The sequence below is a fragment of the Pseudopipra pipra genome, chromosome 16 (assembly GCF_036250125.1).
Source record: "Pseudopipra pipra isolate bDixPip1 chromosome 16, bDixPip1.hap1, whole genome shotgun sequence".
In the NCBI taxonomy this organism is placed as follows: domain Eukaryota; kingdom Metazoa; phylum Chordata; class Aves; order Passeriformes; family Pipridae; genus Pseudopipra; species Pseudopipra pipra.
Genome location: NC_087564.1, coordinates 14384631 through 14405728, shown reverse-complemented (window position 1 = coordinate 14405728; position 21098 = coordinate 14384631). Strand labels below are relative to the sequence as shown.

At 54.3% G+C, this 21098-nt stretch overlaps 3 protein-coding genes across 4 annotated transcripts in view; 1 reads left to right on the top strand and 2 right to left on the bottom strand.

Annotated features, from left to right (window-relative positions):
• SMCR8 (SMCR8-C9orf72 complex subunit) overlaps positions 1-3199 on the bottom strand; it is a 9496-nt gene extending 6297 nt beyond the window's left edge. Inside the window, exon 1 of the mRNA XM_064673329.1 lies at positions 465-3199. Coding sequence (XP_064529399.1) covers positions 465-2812 — 2348 coding nt within the window. The 5' untranslated portion in view covers positions 2813-3199. The remainder of the gene's footprint in view (positions 1-464) is intronic.
• On the top strand, positions 3184-16947 carry TOP3A (DNA topoisomerase III alpha). 2 transcript variants are annotated; one of them, XM_064673327.1, is made up of 20 exons: positions 3184-3284; positions 3778-4012; positions 5672-5731; positions 6264-6337; positions 6794-6869; positions 7404-7512; positions 7794-7937; positions 8406-8576; positions 8775-8875; positions 8999-9073; positions 9191-9273; positions 9394-9601; positions 9751-9936; positions 10337-10466; positions 10812-10925; positions 11006-11171; positions 11589-11732; positions 12013-12135; positions 12425-13131; positions 14549-16947. In XM_064673327.1, the coding sequence occupies exons 2-20, from the start codon at positions 3833-3835 to the stop codon at positions 14725-14727; spliced, it is 3030 nt and encodes a 1009-aa protein (XP_064529397.1). In that variant the 5' UTR covers positions 3184-3284; positions 3778-3832; the 3' UTR covers positions 14728-16947. The 2 variants fall into 2 exon arrangements, with proteins under 2 accessions (XP_064529397.1, XP_064529398.1); XM_064673328.1 differs by lacking the exon at positions 3184-3284 and adding an exon at positions 3285-3324.
• Positions 16520-21098, bottom strand: MIEF2 (mitochondrial elongation factor 2). The gene is made up of 4 exons (XM_064673337.1): positions 20933-21098; positions 20309-20483; positions 19668-19845; positions 16520-18921 (listed from the first exon to the last, which is right to left on the bottom strand). Exons 2-4 carry the CDS (start codon positions 20474-20476, stop codon positions 17873-17875), a joined length of 1395 nt encoding a protein of 464 aa, XP_064529407.1. The 5' UTR covers positions 20477-20483; positions 20933-21098; the 3' UTR covers positions 16520-17872.

Sequence of the window (21098 nt, the reverse complement as noted above, 5' to 3'; positions counted from 1 at the left end):
CATTAGGGTCCACAAGGAAAAACTCTCCCCCACAGCAAAGCAACATTTAAACCCCAAAAGTCCAGCTAGAAACATCAGAAGGATTCCAGCAGGAGATGGGAAAGCAGAGCACACAATGAACTCCGGGAATACTTGTATCAGGTTGACCAGGAACCCAGCAGGACTCAGGTGTTTGTTCTCCACTTTGCCAGGCAAAGACCTAAACCAGAAGGAAACCTCCTGGCCAAATAACTCACCTGAGGCAGGCAGCAAACACCCAGCAGACTTTTAAATATTAACTTTCAAGTGAGGCTGGACATAAAGAGACAAATCTACCCCTTTTCCAAAATAAATCCCACAAGCAGAAATTCGTGGCAGCCGTGTAGGTTAATTAGAGACCTCCCCTGCACACCCCCTCCTCTTTGAGGTGGAAGTTCTTACCACACACCTCGACACCACTAAAGCAAACAGATCCTTGGATTTACCTCTGGAGTCCGATCAACTTCCACTTCTGGAAATCCACCAGGTGCAGAGGGGAGGTGACCCAGTGCTTGACGGGCTTGGCGTACACACTGCAGTTGGGCACGAATATGGAGAGCGCCGTCACCAGCTTCTTGACCATGGCCTCGTCCTCCCCCAGCACCACCAGGGTCCTCCCGCTGAGCAGGGAGTAGATGGCGGGGTGGGCGAAGGGGTACTGCCGGATGAACCGCAGCGCGTTCTGCCCGGCCCTCTTCCTGTGCCTCTCTCCGGCCTGGCAGGCGGGATGGGCGGGAGAAGGGGTCCTGTCGGAGCACGTGGAGGCGGCGCTGCTGATGTAGCTCGTGGAGTCCGAGCACTCGTCCAGGCTGCTCTTGCTGACCTCCCTGCTGCCCGACAGGTAGCGTGAGTCGAGCTCGTAGGGCAGGAGCCCCCCGGGGACGCCGTCGTGGGCGGGGAAGCCCCCGCGCAGCCCCTGCTCAGCCGCCCGGTACGGCTGTGGCGGGATCCGCACCACACCGTCCTCCTCACACGGCTTCTGCCCCAGCTCGGGCAGAGGCTCCAGGAAGATGGGGCTCTCCTTTCCAATACAACAGGCAGCATCGACCTGCACCAAGCTCTCCTGCTTTGAGACGTCGTCCTGCTCGTCGGCGATGCCCGGGCTCAGTCTGGGGGCGAAGCGAAGGCCGCGCTCGTCGTCGTTGTCCGCGTAGGGCTCCTCGTTAATGGCACTTGGGTAGCTCGCCTTGAAATCCTCCGGGATGAGGGACTCAGAAGGACACGTGCTGAGCACCTCGATGCTGTCCTCGCTGACCGTGCGCCGGCTGCCCACCTTGCTGCGGCCTGCCTGGGGGCTGGGCATGACAGGCAGGCTGGCCTGGCTCTCTGACTTGGTCAGCCCCGACCCCGACTTCTCCGTGCCCAGCACCTCGATGCTCTCCCCGCTGCTGATGCTGCCTTTGATGTCTGCATCCAGATAGTCCAGGTTCTCCTGGGGCTCAGACATCACAGACTCGGACATTTTGGGTTCTTCGGAGTCCTCCATCTCCTGCTCCATCTTGATGGGCACACACTCCACACTGGACTTGTAGGAGCCCAGGCTGACGACCACTTTAGGGGTGAGGGACTCTTCCAAACACTTCCCATCCATGGCATCTTGGCCAAGCCCCTGGCAGCCTCTGTACTGTTTTTCAGGAGGTTTTTCATCCAGAAAAGACACATCCTCAAAGAGGAAGTTGGTGACACTCTGCTGTTTCAGGAGTGCCCGGCTGATCTGCTCTGTCAGGAGGTAACACACGTCACCTCGGAAAGTCCTCTCAATATGGTGCAACTGGTCAAGGGTTTGGGTGAAAAAATAAACATCACAGAGCTCCTCCAGCGTCTTCAGCTTCTTGTCAAAGCACTTAGCAGACTTGGCTTTGATGAGCTTGGGGGTGTAGGATGGGATGTGGGTGTAAAGGTGCGTTTCACCGGGCTCTGCAGGGTCAGAGGGAGCCAGGTCCTGATCACAGCCCGCGTCGGCCCGATCCAGTGCACACTCTGGCTCGTAGGGGTGGAACTCTGACTCCTTCAGCTTCCTGTAGGGATAGGACCGGATCTGTCTCAGCAGGTCTTGGTGCTCGATGATGGACTTTTCCACACTGGCCAGCTCGTTGGCCTTCTCGATGGCCTGGGTCGTGTAATACCCCTTGTCGTTGGCTTTCTTCTGCGCCTCGGTCTCGTTGTGCAGGACAGTCCTGGTGTAGTCAAGGTCTTTCAGTTTCTTTTCCAACTCGTTGGCAAAAGCTTTCCGGTTCCCTGTCTTGAGGCATTCAGAGGCTTTGGAGAACTCAGCAGAGAGTTCCTGAAACTGCTGCATGATTTTGTGCTCGTCAGCAGAGATGTAGGCCATGCAGAAGGGCCTCACGAAGCCACGGGCTTCCAGGTCATACAGGGTCAGGTGGTGCACATAGGCAAAGGCCCCTTCCTTGGAGTCCCCCAGCACCACCTTGGAATCCTCCACGAAGTTCAGCTTTGGGTAGGCAGAGCCAGGGGGGTGCCCCACGAAGGACGCCTGGTAATCCACAGACATGATCCGCAGGGAGAAATAGTTGAGATCGAAGGTGCCCGACACCTTGGCGTCATCGGGGATGGTCAGGAGGGGCTGGGGCCCCACTTGTTCCGAGAACTCGGAGATGAGGATGAAGTCCCGGGTGAACTTGGAGCCGGCGACCTTGGCCCAAGGGTTGGCGCCGTGGCCGGCGAAAGGGAACAGCGGCACCGAGTACTCCTCGGGCAGGGGCGGCTCGCGGTACAGATCATCCTCCAGCTCCTCCTCCCTGGTGAAGGCCACCACGTCAGGGGCGCTGATCATATTTCCCGCAGGACGGGGCCGACATGGAGCGGCGCCGCGCCCCCGGTCCCCTCCCGCCGCGGGAGGCGCCGCCGCAGCCCCGTGTCGCCCTCAGGCCGCCGCCCCGGCCCGGCCCCGCCGCCGCCGCAGCCCCGTGTCCCGCTCACGCCGCCGCCATGGCCGGAGCCGCCTCCTCACGGCCCCGCAGCCATCTTGGGGTCACATGACGCGCGGCCTCCGACCCCGCCGGCAGGAAGCGACACCGCCGCCACCTCCCCCTCGCCCGCGGCTGTGGCTGATATTTGTACCGTGATCGTCCTTTGTCGTTACCGATCCAGGGACGGGTCCGGCGGGGGGAAAGGGGGAAAAACCGAGGCGGGGCGGCGGCGGGAGGACACTGAGGATGAGGCGCTGAGGGGGATCTCGGGAGTTGTAGTTCCCTGGCGCCGCGCGGCATCCCGGGAGTTGTAGTTCTCTGCGGCAGGACGTGACGGTGAGGAGAGAGCGACCGGGAGAGCGCGGGAGGGAGGGAGGTGAGGGAGAATGGGGGAAAAAGGCAAAAAAGGGAGAAAAGAGCAGAGCCGAGGGGAAGAGGGGAAGGAAGGGGCTGCCCTGGGTGAGGGGGAGCCCGGGGCGGGCCGAGGAGGGGCTGCCCAGGGTGAGGGAAAGCCCGGCCTTAGGGGGAAACAGAGCGGGGGAACCGCGAAAAACTGGTGGGGAAAGGAGGGGAACCGGGGAGGGAAAGGGCTGCCCCAGGTGAGGGAGAGCCCAGGGAGTACCGGGGGGGGCTGCGCTGCCGCGGGTGCGAGGGGCGAGGGCAGGAGAGGCCCGAGGCCCCGCCGGTGCCCGGGGGATGCGGGACCCCCGGCAGCGGTGTCAGGAGGGGGTGACACCTTCCCCAGCCCCATGCGGCCCCCGGGGGGCTGCCCTGGACCCTCCCGGCGTGGCTGAGCGGGGACACCAGCGATCTCTCTCCATGCCCGCAGGGACGCGGAGCAGCACCATGCCCTGTCCCCGCGGGAGCCGCCCCTGCCCCCCGTGATGATCCTGCAGGTGAGGCTGTTGGCCAGGGGCAGGATGCTGCCCCAGCCCTGGCGCCTGTTCTCCCGCGCCGCCGAGGACGGGGCTCTCCGGAGGATCCGGAAGGTGCTGTGCGTGGCCGAGAAGAACGACGCTGCCCGAGGGATCGCCGATCTGCTCTCCAACAGCAGGATGCGGCGGGTAGGGACATGCCACATCCCACTGCTCCCTGGGACATGTGGAGACACACCACATCCCACTGCTCCCTGGGACACCTAGGGACTCATATCCCATTGTTCCCTGGGATATGGGAACAGGTGGGGCTCAGCTGGCTGGGGAGGGGCAGCAGCACAACCGTGGGCTCAGCAGTGCTCTGTGTCCTGTGTGGGAGCCTCAGGTCCTCCCACCTCGCTGAGGCTTGTGGAAGTTTCTAGGTTGTGCCTTTGTTGCTTTTTTCCTACAGGAGCAGGATGGTTTCTTCCTTGATCGGGACTGTCAGTGCTCAGGTTCTCAATAACACCTTGCAGTCAAATAAAGGAGGGTGTATGAGGTGGGGGGTTGCCCTCTTTTCCCAGGTAACAAGTGACAGGACAAGAGGAAATGACTTCAGGCTGATTTTTGTCTCTGGACACTTCTGACCACGTGAGGGTACAAGAATGGCCTTCCTTGTTCTGTGGACAAACAGCACTTGGCCAAATGTTTCTGGGAGTCTCAGATCCCTTTTCCATGTGCTTTAAGTGCTGTTGGAACTCAGCTCCCTCTGCCCAGACTGCCTTTCCCAGGCACTGATCTCCATGGTGAGGGCTCCCTGTGTCATTCCTAGATTTGCAGCGTGTGCCAAAGGCTTCAGGAACTGAAACCATCTGTTTGGCATTTCCCAGTCAAAAAGCACCACTTTTGCAGCATCAGCAAGTGTCAGGGGTTTACTGGAGCTCACAGAATAAAGCAAAGATGGCCTGTGGTTTGGAGAAGAGGAATTCAAAGACCTGTCCTCTCTGCTGGTCTGTTTAGTGACCTTTAACAGTTCGCATAATCACTTAGTTTCCAAACTAAGGAACTAGAAGGTGATTCTAGACCAGAATCAGAGAATCATTAAGGTTGGAAGAGACCTCCAAGATCAAGTCCAACCTGTGACCAATGCCCACCTTGTCACCCAGCCCAGAGCACTGAGTGCCACATCCAGTTTTTCCTTGAAAACCTCCAGGGATGGTAACTCCACCAGCTCCCTGGGCAGCCTCTTCCAATGCCTGACCACTCTTTCCAGGAAGAAGTTCTTCCTCATGTGCAACCTGAACCTCCCCTGGCACAGCCTGAGGCTATTTCCTCTTAACATGAGAGAAGAGCCCAACCTCATAGAACCTCCTTTATGTTATTGAGAACCTGAGCACTGACAGTCCCAATCAAGGAAGAAATCATCCTGCTTCTGTAGCAAAAAGCAGCAAATACACAACCTAGAAAATTCTGCTAGTCTCAGGTTGGAGGTAGCCTTGGGGACCCGGAGCTGGGACACTACTTACCATTTGGAGCAGGACAGGTGTTTGTCAGGAATTTCTGTGATTCTATGGTCACTGGCCAGCCCTGTTAAACAAATCAGTTCTTCATTATCCATGGGGTAATAACCCTGGAATCACCTTCAGGGATGGTTTAAAATACCCTTACCTTGAAAATCACCATTTCAGCGTCTCCATAAATGATAACAGGCAATTTCCATTCCTCTGCTGTAATTCCCATTAGCCCCAGGACCTGGTTCTCCGTTGCCCTGTGCCTCCTGTGCTCCATCATAGCGTGTGCAAAGCGAGGCAGGATGGATTTGTTTTCTGTTAAAGAACCAAAACTTAGAAACTTTCCTTTTCCTTCTAGAGAGAAGGGTTTTCCAAGTTCAACAAGATCTACGAATACGATTACCAGATGTTTGGCCAGGTAAGAGTTTCCTTTCAATCTGCTGCTGGATTGATGAAATGCAAATACTAATTAATAAAAGCCATTTGTCAGGAGTTATGAAACACGTCTCCAGTGCTGGGGATGTTCTGCCCAAAGATGAGGAAATGTCAGATGTTGTTTTCTTGGCTCGACCACCTATTTTGTTGCTTTAGGTCTTTGAACTTTCTGGTTTTATATCCATTAAAAATACATTGTAGTTGTTTAGAATTGGGAGCTTCCTGTAAAAATTGAGGATAAGGCCGTGGATTTACCTGTCAGTAGAGAGGAGAGCTTGTTATGATGTATTAGTTGTGGATGTCCCATCCCTGGAAGTGTTCAAGGCCACGCTGGCAGGGGATGGAACAAGATGAGCTTTAAGGTCCCTGCCAGCCCAAACCCATTCTGGGATTCTGTCATTAACAGGAGAGAGGTGTCACTGGTGGTGTCAATTGAGAACTGGAGGAAGATTTTGGGGCTGTGGGTAGTTTTTAGTGAACGATGGGCACTAATTACCTCTCTCTGTCTCTTGCAGAACGTTACCATGGTGATGACATCCGTGTCAGGACACTTACTGACTCATGATTTCAGGATGCCGTTTCGCAAATGGTTGGTACCTCGTGCCCTTGGCAGGGAAGGGTCTGTCACCTCCTGCTCCTCACAGGAAAGGGTCTGTCACCTCCTGCCCTCCACAGGAAGGGGTCTGTCACCTCCTGCTCCTCACAGGAAGGGTCTGTCACCTCCTGCTCTTGGCCCTGAGCCGAGCGGGGCACTGCGAGCTCAAAGACAAGGGGGAACAGAGGGACTCTGACACAGAGCAAGATGATGACATCCAAATTTTATGGAGAATACAAAAATATTGTTTCAAATTCCTGTTTTCAGAGCGCTGTTTTTTGATTCTGTTGCTTTTAAGCGTTACTCAGCATTTCACATGAACTCTGTGTTGTCTCAGATAGGCCTGTAATAAAATACATTATTAATTCCAGTACTTAGGCAGCACTAATTATGTCTCACAATATAGATTTCAGTTTTTGTAATGCACACTGTTTATCCTGTGTTTCCCAGGCATAGCTGCAACCCTTTAGCTCTTTTTGATGCTGAAGTTGAGAAGTATTGCCCTGAAAATTACCTGGATATCAAGGTACGTTGTGGTCAAGAGTTGTCCTGAAACTGAGTTCGGGGGTTGGTTCAACAAATACTGTCCCAGGCAGAAGGATGATTGCACCTTTGTCCTTAACACCCAGATTTCTAGTTTAGCAGATTCCTCCTGCATTTCCTAGGTCTACTACTGCTGTTTGTTTGAACATTGAAACTCTCCTGCTTGTGCACAAGTAGTGCAGTAAACGAACAACTACTTTGCTAAAGATAGAAATGTTTTTTTCCAACAAGGTGGGATTGGCGTTTGTGTCTCAGTTTTACAAAAAATTACATTTTTAGAAAACAGATTGTGGTACAGCCCGCTCCTGGCCAAGCTTTTTAACGGAATTAGATATAAATAAATGACTCAATTCTTTTGAAAGCTGCCTAATCTCATGAGACACACAATTACCGAATGTTATTGCAACAATCCATCTCCATGGATACACGCTGCATTTCGTGTGCAGTGAGTCATTCCAAAATTAAATGACAAAGCGAGTGGCCTGGAATGTCTCCCTGTGTTGTTTTCTCCTCTCAGAAAACCCTTGAACGAGAAATCCAGCAGTGCCAAGCCCTGGTGATCTGGACTGACTGCGATCGGGAAGGGGAGAACATCGGCTTCGAGATCATCCACGTGTGCAAAGCTGGTGTGTAGAGTGTCTTCATCAGTCTGAGTTCCATTAAAGGTTTAACAGCCCCTCAGGGATCTTTTAGCAGAGGCATATTGTCAATCTTCCTGTGTCCAGGTTGAATGCTGACTGTAGTTCTGATAAATAAATGTGACCCTGATAAACCAGAAATACATTCAGCTGTTGGAAAGCTGTAGAGCAGGTTGGCAGCACAGTCTTTTGAAGGCAGCTGTTTATTAGTTGCTCCTCTCCGTTGGTGTTTGAGTCAGTCTGATTTCTTTTTCCTGTGTATCTGGCAGTAAAGCCAAACCTCCAGGTTTTCCGAGCCCGTTTCTCGGAGATCACCCCTCATGCCGTCAGATCAGCCTGCGAGAACCTCACCCAGCCGGACCAAAGAACCAGCGACGCCGTTGACGTCAGGCAGGAGCTGGACCTCAGGATAGGTCTGTAAACATCTCTTCCTGTGTGCTCAACACAAGGCAGAAACGCCCTCTGTAGTGTCACATACCTGCTCTTTGAATGAGAGAATCACTTAGGTTGGAAAAGACCTTCACGATCATCGAGTCCAACCTGTGACCGATGACAGCCTTGTCAACTAGATCAGAGCACTGAGTGCCACATCCAGTCCTTTCTTGAACACCTCCAGGGATGGTGGCTCCATCCCTCCCTGGGCAGCCCATTCCACTGTTTAACAACCCTTTCTGAAGAGTTTGTTTCCCTCCCAAAAGAAGGAAATTGCTCCTTGAAGCAAATATTAAGTTCATAGGCCACACAGCACTGACAAGCCTCTGCAACTGAGTATTAAACAAAGTAAAATTAATACTCAGAGTATGAAAGAGAACCATCTCAAGTGCTGTGATTATCATTCAACATTGTTGTATTCAGTTCTGCTGCACATTTTGTTTTCCCAGGTGCTGCCTTCACCAGATTCCAGACGCTGAGGCTGCAGAAGATCTTCCCTGATATTTTAGCAGATCAGCTGATCAGCTATGGTAGCTGCCAGTTCCCAACGCTGGGATTTGTAGTTGAACGCTTTAAAGCCATTCAAGCCTTTGTTCCTGAAACCTTCTACAAAATTAAAGGTGTGTTTGGGGCTCCATCTCAGAGGGTTTGATGTGCATAGGAAGGAAAAACACTGGAGTAACAAGCACGCAATGCTGCAGAAGTGGTTTCCTCTTCCTCTGCTGTGACCACTGAGCAGAATTGGAAGGTTTCCAGGTGCTTTTGTGATGTTTCCATTTTGTGACTGCTCTATCAGCCAGCTCTGTTGTTCCCCACAGTGACCCACAACCACGAAGATGGCAGTGTGGTCTTCAACTGGAAGAGGAACCGGCTCTTCAACCACACGGCATGCCTGGTCCTTTACCAAATGTGTATGGAGGTAAGAAAGCTTGTAAATAGTTCTGTAATCCAGATTCAGCCAAACACTCCCTGTATCAAGACATTTAAAGAACAGTTTGTACGAACTCCTAAAGGAGATTTGGGTTTTGCTTACTCTGTTCAGGATCCGGTGGCGACTGTTGTTGAGGTTGTGAGCAAGCCAAAGAGCAAATGGAGGCCCCTGCCCCTGGACACTGTGGTATGTTTGAACTTTGGAAAGGAATTCTCTGAAAGGAGCTGTGAACAGATGTTTTACTCACCACCCTGAATTATGCACTAATGCTTCTGGGTTTTTTTCTGGCCCTTCCCACCGCAGGAACTCGAGAAGTTGGCTTCCCGCAAACTGAAAATAAATGCAAAGGAAACCATGACAATAGCAGAAAAACTCTACACTAAAGGGTAAGAAAGCAAGACTTGGCTTGGTAAACTTCATTATTTTAATAAGTAAATGGCGTTTTGTCCAAACTGGGAAGCATTTTGGAGCACCCCTTTAAGTGCTTTCCTGTCTTTCTTCCTAAGGTTCATTAGCTACCCCCGAACTGAGACCAACATTTTCCCCAAGGAGCTGAACCTCTCTGCCTTGGTACAACAGCAAACAGAGGACCCAAACTGGGGAGCATTTGCACAGAGAATTTTGGATCAGGGTGGGCCAACCCCTCGGAGTGGAACCAAATCCGATCAGGCTCATCCTCCCATTCACCCCACCAAATACACCGCTAACCTGCAGGTGGGTGAAACCAGAGCTAACTCATTTGTGTTGCTTGATAAATAAAGATAAAAGCCTTAATAACATGGTCATTAGCACAGGATCCTCACCTGAGATCCCACTGATTTCTGGATGGGAGGACACTGACTCTTTTCGCTGTTTGGTGTCAGGGCAATGAGCAGAGACTCTACGAGTTCATCGTGCGCCATTTCTTGGCTTGCTGCTCTCAAGATGCCAAGGGGCAGGAAACAACTGTGGAGATCGACATTGCCAACGAGCGATTCATTGCTCAAGGGCTAATGATCCTGGCCCGAAATTACCTGGAAGTCTATCCTTACGACAAGTGGAGTGATAAGGTAATCCCCTTGAATAACATAGGTGGGAGAGGCTAAAGTAGCATTTCACTGCCAACTTCAGACCCCTCTGCAAAACATCCTTTGACCTTTTCTGGTTGTTTCACTGAGAGCTTTCTCTGCTGGAAACCTGTGCAGGTTTATTGTGCCAGCTCTGGGTAGATTCTCCCATGTCTGACACCGCAGCAGAAACCATTCAGGTTGTAGGGTTGACTTTACCCACCAAGAGCAGCTGTCCCATGGTCTCTCTGGCAGCTCATTGCTGGCTGATCCCAAGGCCCCTGAGGCTGGATTCCCTCCAGAACAAGCTGCTGCTCTCTGACTGCATTGGCTGTTGGTGTGGCATTTTGTCCTGAGTGAATGGACCAGGAAGCAGTTTCAAAGAGATTCTTCTTTCCTTCAGGTTATCCCAGTGTATCAGAAAGGGTCTCGCTTTCAGCCCACCACGGTGGAGATGGTGGATGGGGAAACCAGCCCTCCATTGCTCCTCACAGAAGCGGATCTCATTGCTCTCATGGAGAAACATGGCATTGGTCAGTATTGGCAGCGTGGCCTCTCACTCTTGGCAGAGGGAATTCCCTAAATGTCACTTCAGATAAGAAATCACTTTAAAAAGCAGAACAAAGGGTTATAGAGACCTGTGGGCAAAGTCCAAACATCGTACGGAGCCCGCGGAGTGCCTCCAGTGCCCAGGGAGATGGGTGATTTCACATCCAGGGTGTGCCACCAGCACCTCCCTGGCCCCAGTGCCAGTGGGGTGCGAGGGCAGTGCTCACCATAAGTTGTGTCCTTGTCCCTTTAGCCCCTTGCACTCTCCCCCAGGCACAGAGGAAGTAACTCCTTGGTACCTGCTCCCACTGACCCCTGTCTGTTTCCAGGGACCGACGCCACTCACGCCGAGCACATCGAGACGATCAAGACGCGGATGTACGTGGGCCTTACAGCAGATCAGCGGTTCCTGCCCGGCCACCTGGGCATGGGGCTGGTGGAAGGTGAGGGCAGTGCCCACCAGCAAAGTGGCAAGTTCCTTATTTTCACCTTCCTTTCACTTACCATTCCGTGTATTCCTCAGGCTATGATTCCATGGGCTACGAAATGTCCAAGCCTGACCTTCGGGCTGAGCTGGAGGCTGATCTAAAACTGATCTGTGAGGGGAAGAAAGACAAATCTGTAGTGTTGCAGCAGCAGGTCCAAAAGTACAAGGAAGTCTTCATTGAAGCTGTGGCCAGAGCCAACAAGTGAGTCCTGTCTTTGCCCTCTTCCCTTTGCTTTGCTGTTTTGGGAGATGCTGGCTGCTCTGGGGCTCAGCCTGGAGTGGGGGATCCTGTCACACTGTTTCCCTGGAGCTCTGCCCGGTGTGTGTGGGCATTTGCACAGCAAGGGATGACTCGAAGCCTGGCACACTGTCATGAGTTCGTGCCAACTAAAGGTTTAAACCAAGATGAGCAGTTAAGATTAAGTTTGGGGATGGCAACATGCACTGACCTCTTCGATGTTGTTCCCACATCTTCCCTGTTCCAGAAATGTGGTGCTGAATCAACGTGCACATGGAGAAGCTCAGAGGGGCTGTGTGGGGGGCAGCAGGTGCTGAGTCACTGCAGCACTTGATTGCTCCTTGCAGAGACACACAGGATGCTCTGCCTGTTTCATTACAGGTTGGATGAGGCCCTGGCTCAGTATTTTGGAGAAGCTGCAGAGATTCCAGAGCAGGATGAGGTGTACCCAGCAATGCCCGTTTCCGTTCGGAAGTGTCCACAGTGCAACAATGACATGGTCCTGAAGACCAGGAAGAACGGCGGGTTGGTGACCTTCTCTCTTGTAGCACCTTCTGTGCTGGTTTGTGTTTTCCCAGGCACTCATTTACCTCCTTTGGTAAAAACTTGGAAGCCTTGGGCTGCAGCTCGCTGACTCCACCAGCCCCATAAGCTGTGTGGACTCAGCTGAACCTCTTCTCAAGTAGGTATTTGCCCTTAAAAACTGTGGGTCTGACAATTTCTGATGGCTCAGAAGATGGGAGAACGGATCACCAACTGTCTTGACTTTGCCTCTTCCTCATCTGGTGCCTTTGTCCCACGGCAGGTTCTACCTGAGCTGCATGGGCTATCCAACCTGTAAGACTGCAGTCTGGTTCCCTGATTTTGTGCTGGATGTGACCAGGGATGAGAGCATCTGTGATGTGTGTACACCCCATCCGGTTCACAGGTAGGTCATACCAGTTATCCCTTGGGGAAACACAGCCCCTCAGGCATTACCTGAGGGTAATCAGACTTCCATGGGCTAGGCTGGGAACCATTTTCCATTCCAGTCTTGGAAAGCTGAAGCATGGTGTGTAATCCCCAGGGCCTGGGGATGGAAAGAAGAAAGAGGGGCTGGGGAAACTGGTCTATGTATAGCAGAATTAAAAATATGTGTAGAAGTTCAAGCCTAGATTGAGGTCTGCTGATGAGAAATGAGATGAACTGGGAGACTTTGACGACTCCTTTCCCTGTAGGCTGAAGTTTAAATTCAAGAGAGGCAGCGTTCCGCCCGTGATGCCCCTGGAGTTCGTTGGCTGCATTGGGGGCTGTGATGAGATGCTGAAGGAGCTCTTGGACCTCAAGTACTTACACAGACCATCCCAACCCGCGTCGTCAGCCGCCCAACCAGCGCAGCACCTGCAGGTCAACCACTCCTTGAACAGAGCCAACAGTGAGAACAGGCAGGGGAGGGGGACCACAAACCCGGCACGGACACACCTGCTCTCCGTGATCTCCAACAGAACATCCAGGGATGCTCCTCCGGCCGCTGCGGAGGACGGGAGCAACGCCGTGGTGTGCAACTGCGGGACCGAGGCGCTGCTGCTCACCGTGCGCAAGGACGGGCCCAACCGCGGCCGGCAGTTCTACAAGTGCAGCTCCAGCTCCTGCAACTTCTTCCTCTGGGCCGACGAGCAGACAAAGGACAGAGGCACCGCGGCTCCACGGGGCTCTGTGCTCCCCCAGCCCGCAGCAGGGAGGGGCCCGGGAGGAAGGAGAGGCCCGGAGCCGTTTGGCAGCTCCGAGGCTGGCGGTGGCACGGTGTGCAGGTGTGACCAGCCGGCCGTGACACGCACCGTGCAGAAGGACGGGCCCAACAAGGGCAGGCAGTTCCACACCTGCCCCAAGCCCCGGGAACAGCAGTGCGGCTTCTTCCAGTGGGCAGATGAGAACGTGGCACCAGGTAAGGCCGGGCTTGGGGTGGGACACAAAGGCTGGAGGATGTTCTTAAGCTGCTGGAGAGGGTCCAGCAGAAGCCAGGAAAATGATGAGGAGTCTGGAGCAGCTCTCTGATGAGGAGAGACTGCGGGAGCTGGGCCTGGTTAGTCTGAAGAAGACAGAGGGGGTCTCATTAGTGCATATAAATATCTCAAAGGCAGGTGCCAAGAGGATGGTGCCAGACTTTTTTTGGTGGTGCCCAGCAACAGGACAAGGAGCAATGGCCATAAACTAAAACACAAAAAGTTCTACCTCAACGTGATTTTACATTGAGGGTGGCAGAGCACTGGAACAGCTGCCCAGGGAGGGCATGGGGTCTCCCTCTCTGCAGACATTCCAAACCCACCTGGGCATGTCCCTGTGTCACCTGCTCTAGGTGACCCTGCCTTGACAGGAGGGTTGGATGATCTCCAGGGGTCCCTTCCAACTGCAGCTATTCTGGGATTCTGTAAACTGAACACACCTCTCACACACGCTCGTGCTGCACAGCTCTTGTGGCACCTCATACATTTGAGGCGTCAGGTTTGTCTTCAGAACATCTGTCAGCAGCTTTATAGCACTGCAAATGTGGCTTTTAACAACAAAGTCTGGCTTACCTCTCCAAGTGCTGGCAGGATACATCCTCACAGCACACATCTGAGCTCTGAGCAGGATGCTTGGCTTCTGTGTGCAGTGAACTTGACCATCTGTCTGTCCATGACTCATTGGATAAAGCCTAGGACTCTTTCCAACAGTCTGATTGGGAATTTGTCCTCCCAAATTACAGTGCTCAGCTTTGTGAGAGCTGTTACCGACTTGGTGCAGAGTTGAAGCAGTGGCACCACTTCTGGAGATCTTAAACCCCACCCTGGCATGCCAGGGAAACTCTGCTGCTCCCTCTGCCCTAGTTTAGGGGTGTAGGGAAAGGCCAAGTCATTCTGGAGCTTTGATCAGAGATCAAACCGAGTGTGAGAAGATGCTGAAAACAAAAATAATCACAAAATGAGGATGCAAAAGAGAGAGCACTGACAAAGGGACAGTAACCAAGTACAGAAGGGGAGATGTGGTCTGTGAGGGATCTTCAGCACTGACCTCCTCCTCCTCCTCCTTAGAAATGTGGGCCTAAAGGGGTAGAATCAAGTTTTCAAAACTACTTAAATCTCAGGTTTTCCTCTGGCATGTTTTGTTTCTGCTTTAACTGTAGACCAGAGCAGCTTCCCCTGTTCTGTTCCCACATGTCTCTAATGCTGCAAGACAAATGGGTTACATTTAACTGTTCAAACAAGTCTGAAGCAAGTGCAGGTTCAGGAATAATCTGAGAATCCTGCTATTTTGAACTTACCTTCTGTTTCTCACCTACTTATATTTTCAAAGATGCTTAAATTCAAGTCATTTCTCTCTAGGTCCTTCTGGAGATGTCTCTTTGAACAACTTTGGCAGCAGTGAATACTCAAGAGGGTTGGGAAGCAAAGCCAAGAGACCAGGCAGTTTTTCCTCAGGATCCACTGCCAAGAAACCACGGACCTGTAGCATTTGCCACCAGCCTGGGCACAATAGGAAAAACTGTCCTCAGAACCACTGAGCTGGGATGGACCCCTGAGAGCTTGAAAGGACCAGGGTTGTGAGCTCCTACAGGAGCAACTACTGCCACAGGGAACTGGAGTCTGGAAACAAGTCCCTTGAGTGTTTTTTGGAAGAGCTGGTTGCAGGCTGCTCCTGCCAAGGGATGCCATCCATTACAGCAAGGGTTCCACCAGCTTGGAAAAGTAGTTCTACTACCAGTGTCAGCTTTTGTTTTCAGCTGCTCTTCTGCTGAGCAGATTGGGATAGTCTAAACATTTCAAGGAAGCACTTGGATGCTGATTCTGCAGAGAGGACTGTGCTGAATCATCCCCCCTGCACCATCCCGGTGGTTGTACCAGCATTTCCACAAGGAAGAGCTGGACTGGGGCCATGAGGACAGACACCAGGGCTGCTGAGCTCTGCTCAGTCCCTGGCTTTCCACAGTGTGGAATTTAAGTTCCCCTCTAAGTTGATGTTACCAGAGCACCATTCCCCTTTTTTGTCACCCTTACCTGGGGCTGCCCCTGCCAGTGAAGGAGGGCCAGGTGCTTGTCCTGAGGGAAGCTCAGCTGCAGTGCTCAGGAAAAGCCTTCATTTTAGATGTTCACTGAATTTGAAACGGAGTTCTTCCTCAAACTTTGAGACATGCTTTTGTGATGCTGCTAGCTGATGAAAACTATTTTTGTCAAACAAGTTTCTTATTAAAATACTATTTAATTTTTAAATTTGATGTGGTGACACCTTAACTCGGCCTTGTTATTTCTTCCTTCTTAAAACAGTGAAGCTTTTACTGCAAAAGCATCCACCCAAATCTTGCTCTTTCCACTCACTGGAACAATACAGGAGCTTTCTTGGCAGACACTCCCTGCAGTAATTTAGAAGTGAACTGCAGAGGGGTAGGAAAAGTGGTTTTATCTCACCAGCTGCATCTGCTGCTGTGCTGCTGCCCCAGGACAGGCAGAGCTGGCTGAGCTGAAGGGAGGCTCTGTTTTCCTGCTCGGAGTTCAGGCTGAACTCCCTGGGAAGCCAGGATGTCTCTTCCCTCGCTGTAGGGGCTTCCTCTGCACATCAAAGGAAGGAGATCTGCAGGATTCCTGTGTGCTCTGCTGCTCAGGATCCTGCTCAGGACCTGGGCACACAGCAGTTCCCAGGGTCAATCCTTTGGGAACTGGCAGCACATGGGGTGGGCAGGAGGCTGGAGCACCTGGAGGGCAGCAGAGACCACACCAGCACAGGTTCACTTGAAGGTCTGCATGAGACAAGAGAGCCTTAAACCCTGCAGCAGCTCATTGCTACCAGGCCTAAATCCATGGAGTTACTCAGGAGAACTTAGGATGCATTTCCCTGAACCCCTCACTCCCACCACTAACAGCTGTGCCCTAAAAATACAGACCCGTGGGCTAAAATAACAGGATTACGAAGCTTTGGAATGTGATAAAGCACAGCAGCAACCACCTTGGAATGGCAACAGCAGTGGGAAGCACATGTGCAGGACCCAGAGAGCAGGTTAAACCTCGCTGGTGGCATCAGCCAGGACCAGCTTTACTGGTCTAACCCTGGCCAATGCTCAGCCGAGCCCTGGGAAAGTGGTACTAGCTCAGCATCCAGACAGCTCACACACTGCAGCCAGGCACTCTGGGGGTCCAGGGGTTTGGAAGAGAAGGAGGAAAACCTTGCAGGAGGGGATTTGACCACCACCAAATTCTCCACACAGCAAGGGGATGCCCTGGGTGGTTCCTGGGAAGGTCACCACAGCCAAGGAATCACTTCAGCCCTTACCACGGGAAAGGAGACAAACCAGAGCTGACACCAGTGTGCACAGGGAAGGTTTATTCTCATCACTAACACCTGGGAAGTGGTTTGGAGGAACAAAGTAATCGTCAGACAGGGAGGAAAAGCAGGTTTTTTTCCTCCCATAAACAAGATGATAGTTATAAAGAAAATTAAACCACAACAGCCGCTCACGCTGAAGTCCACAGGATTTCTCCAGCTCCACCCTTGTGCAAAGCCAGCTCCTCCCATTAAATATAAGAATAAATTCCTTTGCCCTGGGACTAGAGCCAGACCAAACCCTACTAGCAGCCACTCAAAAAGAAAACCAAAAAACCCCAACAAAATACCCAAACAAAACACCCAAACAAAACATATTTTCTTAATAAAAAGCATAAACCACTTCAGTTCTTGCAAGCACTCTGCTTACAGCATCATTCCTGCCCTGCTTCCCCACCCCATATTGTGGGGCTCCAGGGAAAAAGGACCTCAAGACAGCAGCAATACATGTGTGAAAAGGTGACCAGACAGACTGGAAGTGACACTGTACCCACAGACAGACACTGGCAGCCACCTACCCACCGGGGAGGGGACACAGCCCTGCTGCAGCCTCCAAGGGACTGACACCAGGAGCCTCCCCAGAGCCAGCAGCTCTTTTTCAGGACATCTTCCAGCAAAACACTGCGTGGGAAAAGAGCCACGAAGCCCCAGCTCCGTGCTGGAAGCAAACCCCTTCCTCGGGGGGAACAAAGAGGTAGAGCTGAGCTCACTCCTTTTGGCAGCTGAAAGGGTTTCCAAGGAATTAACCCCCAGCCCCATTTGCTATGGCCGTACCACCCAGTGCCCAGACAACCACCCAGGTCATCCATAGGGCATATTTTGGATTGGCAATATCCTACAGGCAGGTGAGGCTCTGCCACCCTGTCCCAAGTGCTGGCACAGTAAGACCAAGTGCTGGTGAAAGGACCCACCCAGGGCGCTGCACCTGAGGGGCCTGCAGGACACAGCAGCAGGAAGGAGCTGCTCCCCTCCAGCTCCAGCTGGTCTGGGAGCACAAGGGGAGCCTGACAGCTGGGACAGGCAGAGGACACTGGGAACCAGAGAGTAAACATGCTTCCCTTGGCTCCCAGCACACGGGACTCACCTGTGGGTACTCCAGGTTTTGGCTGCCCTCGCCCCGGGTTTGGCAGAGCCTCCCAGCCAAAGGCTCCTTCTGCCAACACCCACCTCTGCTCAGGCCTGTTTTATTCACACAGGAACCATTTTTTTTTTCTCATAAAGTGCAAGAACTTTGCCTCTTACTGACTAGTCAACTAGAAGCATGGCAGCCCTCACAGCAGGGAGCAGCAGGCGGGTGAGGAACATCCCACATCCGGGAGCTCCCGAAACACTGGTCACTCCAGCAGGAGCTCCGGCTCAGACATGGCCCTGTAGAGCACAAAGCCCATCTCATCGATTTCCTCTTCCAACAGCCCAGAGAACAGGTTGATTTTGGGGTTGAAATAGGAAGGCAGGACCCCTTTCTCCAGGTAGGCCACCAGCTCCTCGAGCACCTGCTGGAACCTGTCAGCCAGGCTTTCCTCTGCCCAGTCGGAGCCGGAGGCACTGAGGTGCAGGATGACGTGGGTCACGGGGCTGCCCCCCAGTTTGTGCAGGGTGGGGTGGCTCCTGCAGACACCGTTCAGGATGCGGAGGCAGCGCTGCCGAGCTCCGGAGTCACCGGCATCCAGCTCCTTCACCTTCGAGACCTCTGCCCTGTAAAAGCTCTCGAGCCAGAGGTTTTCCACCAGTCCCTCAGGAGGAACAGCCAGAAGAACCTTGTCCTCCATTTCCACCACTGGGAAGAGGGTGATGCTCAGCTCGACCTGATCATGTTTGACCTCCAGTTTCAGCTCCCGGGAGGCCACGACGGGGTGGATGACACATCCCAGCAGGCCACCGATGGCAGGCCAGTTGATGGAGGCCACCAGCATCTTGTGGAGGGTCTCGTTGAGCACGTTGGAGGAGAGGTACCGGCCCACCATAAACCTGTCCCAGGGGCTGCACCCACGGGGGAAATACCCCAGATCGACCCTCTTGATCATCCAGTACTGGGGGTCCCTCACCACGGTGTCCTCTCCCGGGATGAGGCTCCAGAGCCCAGCGTCGAGGACCACGGGCAGCATGAGGTGGATGTGGTCGGCTGCCAGGACCTCCAGGCCGTCCAGGAGGGCTCCGCTGAGGAAGAGGCGGCCGAAGGGCAGCTCTGGGCACTTGCTCCGCAGGAAGTTCTGCAGTTGGGTGCTGATGCTCCTGGCCAGCTGAGGGACGAGGGACACCTGGATCTCGGGCACGGCCAGACGGCTGCTGTGGTGTGAGAGGAGCTTCTCCTGCAGTGTGAGGCAGCGCAGAGGGCTGGACTTCACCCGAGGAGCCCCCACAGAGGCAGAGCATGCCCTGGGATCTGTGGGAAGGGAAGGGAGAAGTCACAGCTCTGGGCAGATCATCTGTAACCCACAGCAGCAGCTTCTGCTGCAGCCAAGGGTGCTCATCCCACCATGTCCCTGAGAGTGCTGCCCAAACACTCCTTGAGCTCTGTCAGCCCCAGGGCCCTGGGGAGCCTGTTCAGTGCCCCATCACCCTCTGGGGGAAGAAACTTTTCCTAATATCCTAAACCTCCCCTGACATAGCTCCAGCCATTCCCTCAGGTCCTGTTACTGGTCACCAGAGTGAAGAGATCAGTGCTGCCCCTCATGAGAGTCCTGCAAATGATCCTGCCCCAGGTCCAGTATCTCAGGACCTGCCCTGCACCGAGCCAGGCCGCTTTCCCACTTGGAAAAATGCCATCTCTGTAGGCAGCTAGACAAGGCAGCCTTTGTCTGCAGCAGCTCCCAAGTGCACCTTCCTGCAGGCAGAGCTGACCCAGAAAACGAGGGCAGCCAGCACCACTCCAGAGGAGACAAACCCTGCCAGCCCCTGCCGTGCTGCACTGGCCAGGACACCCAGGGTGTTATCAGAGCTCCTGTCTCCACAAGCATTGCCTAAAAAGGGGCCATGGCTCAGGAGCCTCCCAGGAGGGCAGGCTCCATTGGGTCTGCTTCCCGGACACCGAGCTAAAAATAACACAGAGCTCCCAGAGTGGTGGAGCAGGGCACAGCCAGCCCAGAGCACAGCAAGGTGATCTTCCCAGCTGGACACCCTGAGCCTCACCTGGCACCAGAGGCTGAGCTGGGGAGAGCAGGGGCTCGCTGAGGTCTTCCCTTCTCTGCTTCTTGGGGGGCTTTGGTGTAGTCTTGATCAAGGCCAAGTCCTGCCAGGTCTCCTCCAAGGTCTTCTGCTCGGCTTTGGGATCACCTTCATCCCGAGGGCTGGTGGCTCGGTCGATCAGCTGGAGAGAAGGAAAACCCACAAGGATAAGTCGTTATCTTTGTTTCCCCTGAATTACAGGTGACAACAGCCCCTCTGGTGCACACAAGGGGGGACACAGCCCCATGTGAGGCTTCCACTTGGAAAAACACTCAGTTTGGGGGGCCACAAAAGCGCACATCTTCTTCCTGTGGATTTTAAGTGGAAAACAAGTGCCCAAATATGCCTTAAGCTCCAGGTGCCTTTCTGGATGGGATACTGTATCCCAGGTGCATGCTGCTCCAGGCAAATGGAGCATGGGGCTGTTCACGGTGGGAATGGGCAGCTCCACGCCCACAGCACTGCTACCAGCACCGGCGGGCATTTGTGCCAAATGCAAGGGACCAGCTCGGGAGCAGCCAGCCAGGTTTGTGGCACATCTTTCCCCACCACACTGGAGACCCAGGCAGCAATCCTGACCCTGCTCCCGTGGGTGCCAGCCTTACCCTCTTGACGGCCAGCGTGGCGATGGCCAGCACGGCCGCGCCGCTCACGCCCAGCACCAGCCTGGCGTTGGCCAGCAGCACATCGAACACGCTGCCCAGCCCGTCGATGAGACCGCCCAGCCCGCCGTGCTCCTGCCGCCGGCCCCGCTGCTGCCAGAACGCCGCCATGGCCGCCCTGCGGGGAACAACGGGGGTCACCCGGGGCCGCGGAGGCACAGCCCACGGGGAGGGAGGTTTTTTGGGGGAGCGGGAGGTTCCGCCGTCCCGCTTCCCTCCACCCCCGGGGCAAAGGCTTCTGTCGGCGGCGGGACGGCTGGGTGGGGCGGAGGGGCAAGGGTCACCCCGGGGAAGGGTCACCAGGGAAAATGGGCACCCTGGGGAAGGAAGGGGCACCCCAGGGAAAGAGGGGGCATCCCGGGGAAGTGACACCCTAGGGAAGGAAGGGACACCCCAAAGAAGGAAGGGGCGCCCCGGGGAACGGACACGCCAGGGAAGGAAGGGACACCCCGGAAAACGGGTATCCGGGGGAAGGGACACCCTAGGGAAGGAAAGGACATTTTAGGGAAGGAAGGGACACCGCGGGGAAAAACCGCTCATGCCGGGGAAGGGTCACCCGCTCCTCACCCCGCCCTGCCGCAGCCGCCCCGGAGGGCACCGGCGGCGCTGGGGCGGTACCGCGCGCTCCGGGAGGGACCGGGACGGAGACCCCCCCGCTGCCCGGGGGGAGGCGGCCGGGCCGCGGCACCGCCGGGAGCGGGACCGGAACAGGGATCGGGCCCGGCCCCCCCGC

Bases quoted from the DNA above. Each gene is read 5' to 3' on its own strand.
- TOP3A (XM_064673327.1), top strand. From the start codon at position 3,833: ATGATCCTGCAGGTGAGGCTGTTGGCCAGGGGCAGGATGCTGCCCCAG. The intron at 7,513-7,793 runs GTGTGTAGAGTG...TGTATCTGGCAG, and splicing joins CATCCACGTGTGCAAAGCTG to TAAAGCCAAACCTCCAGGTT. The intron at 13,132-14,548 runs GTAAGGCCGGGC...ATTTCTCTCTAG, and splicing joins AGATGAGAACGTGGCACCAG to GTCCTTCTGGAGATGTCTCT.
- MIEF2 (XM_064673337.1), bottom strand. From the start codon at position 20,476: ATGGCGGCGTTCTGGCAGCAGCGGGGCCGGCGGCAGGAGCACGGCGGG. The intron at 19,846-20,308 runs GTAAGGCTGGCA...CCTTCTCTCCAG, and splicing joins CCACGCTGGCCGTCAAGAGG to CTGATCGACCGAGCCACCAG. The intron at 18,922-19,667 runs GTGAGGCTCAGG...CCCTTCCCACAG, and splicing joins AGCTCAGCCTCTGGTGCCAG to ATCCCAGGGCATGCTCTGCC.